Source organism: Catharus ustulatus, chromosome 29 (assembly GCF_009819885.2).
Source record: "Catharus ustulatus isolate bCatUst1 chromosome 29, bCatUst1.pri.v2, whole genome shotgun sequence".
NCBI lineage: Eukaryota > Metazoa > Chordata > Aves > Passeriformes > Turdidae > Catharus > Catharus ustulatus.
Window position 1 is genome coordinate 1466353 of NC_046249.1, and position 4753 is coordinate 1471105.

Here is a 4753-nt window from a genome sequence, read left to right on the forward strand (position 1 = left end):
AAAACCCCAAAGTTTCTGCCAGCTCGGGCAGCTGCAGGGAATTTCCTGAGTTTTGAGGAATTGAAGCCCTCTGGAGCCCCCTGCTCTGTGTCCTTACCATGCTCCCCACTGACCACCAGCATCTGGAGAAGGGAAAAATATTATTTATTTGGAATCATGGAATGGTTTTGTTGGTCCCTGCCATGGGCAGGGACTCCTTCCCCTGCTCCAGGGTGCTCTGAACCCCATCCAAGCTGGCCTTGGACACTTCCACACCTTTCCAGGCTCAGCAGAGCACGCTCTGAGCTTTTCCTGGACTTCCCTCCTCACCCTCAGCCCATCCCAGCTGCTCCTTCCCTGGGAACAGCAATCCCCCGAGTATCCAAATCCCAGGACAGCTGTGCCCAGATGAGGGACCCACATGGGATGAATTAATTGGAGAGGAACCTTCATCCTGCTGGGAAAAGGCGCTGCATGAACCCGACCTTGCAGCACTGAACGTGTGCAGGGAGGGCTGAGGAAACGTGGGATGCAGAGGCTGCGCAATCCCCGGTTGCAGGCTGGTGAGGACACGCTGGGACATTTCATCATCGCTCACTCAGGATCAAACCTCTGCTCCCAAAATCCCTCTTTTATGGCCGTTGCTGGGCTGTAAATCTCTGACTTCCACTGCTGGCGCCTTTGGGGGAAAACATCCGGCTCCAGCAAACTTTGATGCTCCTGGAATGCGTCACTCCAGGATACAGGGCTCGCACCCACGGGCTGAAAATCCATTGCAAAAGCAGAACTTTGGGATTTCGGGGTTTCTGCCCGGTCTTGCTCAATGTCACCAGAGAGGTCGGGGCCTCTTCCTGCACTCAGGGGTGCCAAGGGCTCCGTTTTACCTCTGGATCAGCACATTTGGCACCCTGGGTGTGGTGGCTGGGCTGGGAGCTGATGTGGGCACGGAGATGTCCGGAGGGAAGGAATGGTGTGATGATTCTCACCCTGGGGTGATGCTCCCTCTCCTTTCTTCCCTGGATTTGAGGGGCTGGGGGGTTGCAATCACCCCAGTGGATAAAATCCCTGGGAGAGGGATCACAGCAGGCTGGGGGCTCTGGGAATTCCCTGTGGGAAGGGGCTCCAGGAGGGGAGTTCACCCCTGCCCAGCTGCTGGAGGGATGGGAAATGTCCTCACATGGTGCCCAAATCCACAGGGGATGAAGCTGGACACAAACTGAGTTTCCCTCTGAGCCACACATGGGATTTCCTTCCAAGGTGGATGCACTGGGGAGGGAAAAGCAGTGAAATGGGGTCTGGGGGCACTCCTGCTCCTCCTCACCCATCCTGCTGCAAGGACGGATCCAGAGCAGGGCAGCAGAGCCAGGGCCGGGACAAACCCTCCACACGTCCCTGATCATCCTGCCAAACTTCTGCGCTTTAGGGTGAAACACTCGGTGTCAGCTTTGCCTCAGGCAACCCCTCGAGAAACTGGGTGAGAAAAGCCGGGACAAGGCTGGAGCCGAGTCCCGAGGAGGAGCAGGGATAAACCAGCCGTAAATCTCGGGATTACTGCACGTTCTTCCCTGGCGGGGACACAGCCGAGCACCCGGCGCTCGCATCTTCAGGACACTCGGGAATGGCCTCGCCTGCCCCGGGGGGACCTCAAGCGACCGGGAGCTCCTCATCCCTCCTCTCACGTTTTATTTTTTAATCCAATCATCCCTGAGGAGAAGCCGGGAGAGGGGCAGTGCTGTGCTGACCCTCGGGGCTCGTTGCCACCCTGGATTTCCTCTGCCCAGCCCCGCTCTGGCACGGTGCTGCCGGGCACACGTGGCTCCGCTGGATCTTTGCCACCCGGCGTGCCCGGCTCCATCCCGGCTGCCTCCGTTTGGGATGACGAAACCCCGGCCACGGTTGCCTCAGAAGGCTCGGGATGAGCGCATCCCTTCGGCCGCACCTGTCCTTGGTGGGACAAGGTCCAGGACAGATCCTTGTCCTGTTCCGGCCACTCGCCCGGCACGAGCTGTCGCCTCCTCCCCGCCCCGTCCCTGCTCCGCTGGGATTTTTGGGCAGGGGAGGATCAGCCCCGTGCGATAAGAGCCACCCGACCCGCGAGGTGACGGGCAGGGGAGCTGGCTGAGGATGCCAGGATGAGAAATCCGTGCTTGGAATGGTGCCCGCAGCGCTCCTGCCTCGCACGCCATCCCCTCTCCATCACCCGGCTGCAGGAGGAGAGGGGGATTCCCCGAGCCGTGCGATCCGCAGGGAAAAAAACACCGGGCAGAAAGGAAATATTTGTGTCTGAAAAGGAGTATTCCATATTTTTTATCTCTTAATCTGCAAACTGATTTATACATCGCACGACACCAGGATGGCAGAGCTCCTGTCGGAAATCCCAGGAGAGGAGAGATTTCCTACTGGGAGTTCTCTCCGGCGTCACCCTCCGGGGAGGGGGGACGGAGGGCGGGCAAAGTTCGGCTTCTATAAAGTCAGGTCTGGTCCTCTTCATTCATTCCTCTGGCAGCACCGCCTTCAGCAGCGCGTCCAGCCTTTGCACGGGAATTGGGAACAAATCGTGCCCTGAAGCCGCCGCTTTCCTGCGGGATGCTGAGGAGAGCGATGCCCGACGTGGGGACCGCCCTCACCTGCCTGCAGCTCCTGCTGCTCCTCTCCGCCGTGGATTCCCGGCCCCACACGTGGGACCAGGAGAGATTCCAGCTAGAAAACATCAAAAAGGGGATCCTGGAGCGGCTGGGAATGCCGGCTCCCCCCGTCATCCGGCGGCAGCTGGACCAGGAGAGCATCCAGAGAGCGCAGCGGATCTACGAGCAGAAAGTGGCGGAGCTGCGGGGGAACCGGAGCCGGGAGGAGGAGGAGGAGGAGGAAGCCGTGTCCAGGACCCGGCGGCTGCACCGCCTGACCCCCACCTGTAAGTGGCCGTGGCTCGGTGTCACCCCCCCGATCCTCACCCCCCCCAGGGGACACACGGGTGTCCCAGCGCGTCCCGAATGTCCCCGCAGCCTGGGGACATGACCGGGCATGCAGCACGGTGGCCGCGCTCATCCTTATCCTGCGCCTTCCTTCGCGCTGGAAGTGAGGGGGAGGCACCGCTGGAGGCGTTTTGTTTAAAATCACAAAAAATTTGGGGGGAGTGGGATGAAATCTTTGATCAGCGGCAGCTCGGGGGGGTCGGAATGGGGCTGGAGAGGAAGGAGGATGGGAGATGCCATCCCTCCATCTCCAGTTTGGGGGTTTATCTGCCTCTGGAGGGGGTTTAGGGAAATAATTCCCCTCCTGCTGCTTGGGCTGGCAGGGAACAGTCGGGATGTGGGTGGGCGTGCTCCGAGGGGTCCTGGGACTCCTTTTCTGGCTCCGGGAAAACTGAGACCCTCCAGACCCACCATGGGGGTCCCTGGGGGTGGTGGCTCTGAGGACGAGCAGAGCAAAGAATTTCCAGCATCCCTCAGGATGAGAGCGATTCCCGGCTTGGCTGCCGGGCGGGAGCTGATCCCAAGCTTGGGCTGATGGAGAATTCCTGATTCTTACATCAGCTGTCCCTTCTGTCCCCACAGTGTCACGCTTGCTGGACATCCCCGAGGGACATCAGGACTCTCAAGGACACCGGGACACCCAAGGACACCGGGAACCCCCCGGTCCCCACCGCTACCACCTCCTGCTGTCCCGCACCGCGGATTTTCACCGCCAGCTCCGGGTGGTGCATGCGGAGCTCAAACTCTTCAAGCACTCGCTGTCCCTGCCCGGCGCCTCGGTGCCACCTCGGGTCACCATCTACACCCTGCAGGGGGCTGAGGGGACCCCCCAGCTCCTGCGGAGCCAAGAGCTGGACCGGGATTCTCAAAGCCTGGACCTGACAGAAGCCGTCCAGCCCTGGGTGGCCGGGCCCGAGGCCACGCTGCGCCTGGAGCTGGACTTCAACACCAACATCTCGGCCGCCCTGGCCACCTCCTGGGGGGAAACGCTGGTGCTGGAGGTGGAAACTCAGGAAAAGCCGGCTCGGGCAGCCAGGAGAGCTCGGGGGCTGGATGAGGAATGCGGGAAGAGCGATGGGAAGTGCTGCCTGAAGTCGCTGAAGGTTTCCTTCGAGGACATCGGCTGGTCGGACTGGGTGATCGCCCCCAGCAGTTACTACATGAGGTTCTGCGAGGGTTCCTGCCCCCACAACTACAAACCGGCCAGCATGCACGCCCAGATCAAATCCCGAGTGCATTCCCTGTCCAAGGCCGCCCCTCCTCCCTGCTGTGTCCCTGCTGACTACGACCCCATGGTGCTGATGCACCTGGACAGCGAGGGCAGGCTGGTGTCCAGCCTCTTCGAGGACATGCTGGTCACCAGCTGCCACTGTGCCTGATGCCAGCTCCAGCCTGGATGTGTCACCATCCAGCTGGGGGCAAAGCCATCCCCACTCCTGGCAACTCCAGAATCTTAAAATCCAGATCCTGTGGCACCAAGTGACTCCATCCCAGCCCTGGATTCACCACTGAGCTCAGCCATGGGGTGTCCACCTTCAGCACCCCAAAATCCAGATGCTGTGGCACCAAATGACTTCATGCCAGACCTGGATTCACCACTGAGCTCAGCCATGGGGCCTCCAGCATCAGCACCCCAAAATCCAGATCCTGTGTCACTGAGTGACTCCATCCCAGCCTGGATTCACCACTGAGCTCAGTCATGGAGTCTCCAGCATCAGCACCCCAAAATCCAGATCCTGTGGCACCAAGGGACTCCATCCCAGTCTGGATTCACCACTGAGCTCAGCCATGGGGTGTTCAGC

General features: G+C 60.5%; 1 protein-coding gene across 1 annotated transcript; it reads left to right on the forward strand.

Moving 5' to 3' along the window:
• The first annotated feature begins 1831 nt into the window (after nt 1–1831).
• On the forward strand, nt 1832–4409 carry GDF15 (growth differentiation factor 15). The gene is made up of 2 exons (XM_033082326.2): nt 1832–2890; nt 3534–4409. Exons 1-2 carry the CDS (start codon nt 2566–2568, stop codon nt 4328–4330), a joined length of 1122 nt encoding a protein of 373 aa, XP_032938217.2. The 5' UTR covers nt 1832–2565; the 3' UTR covers nt 4331–4409.
• Nucleotides 4410–4753: the final 344 nt, after the last annotated feature.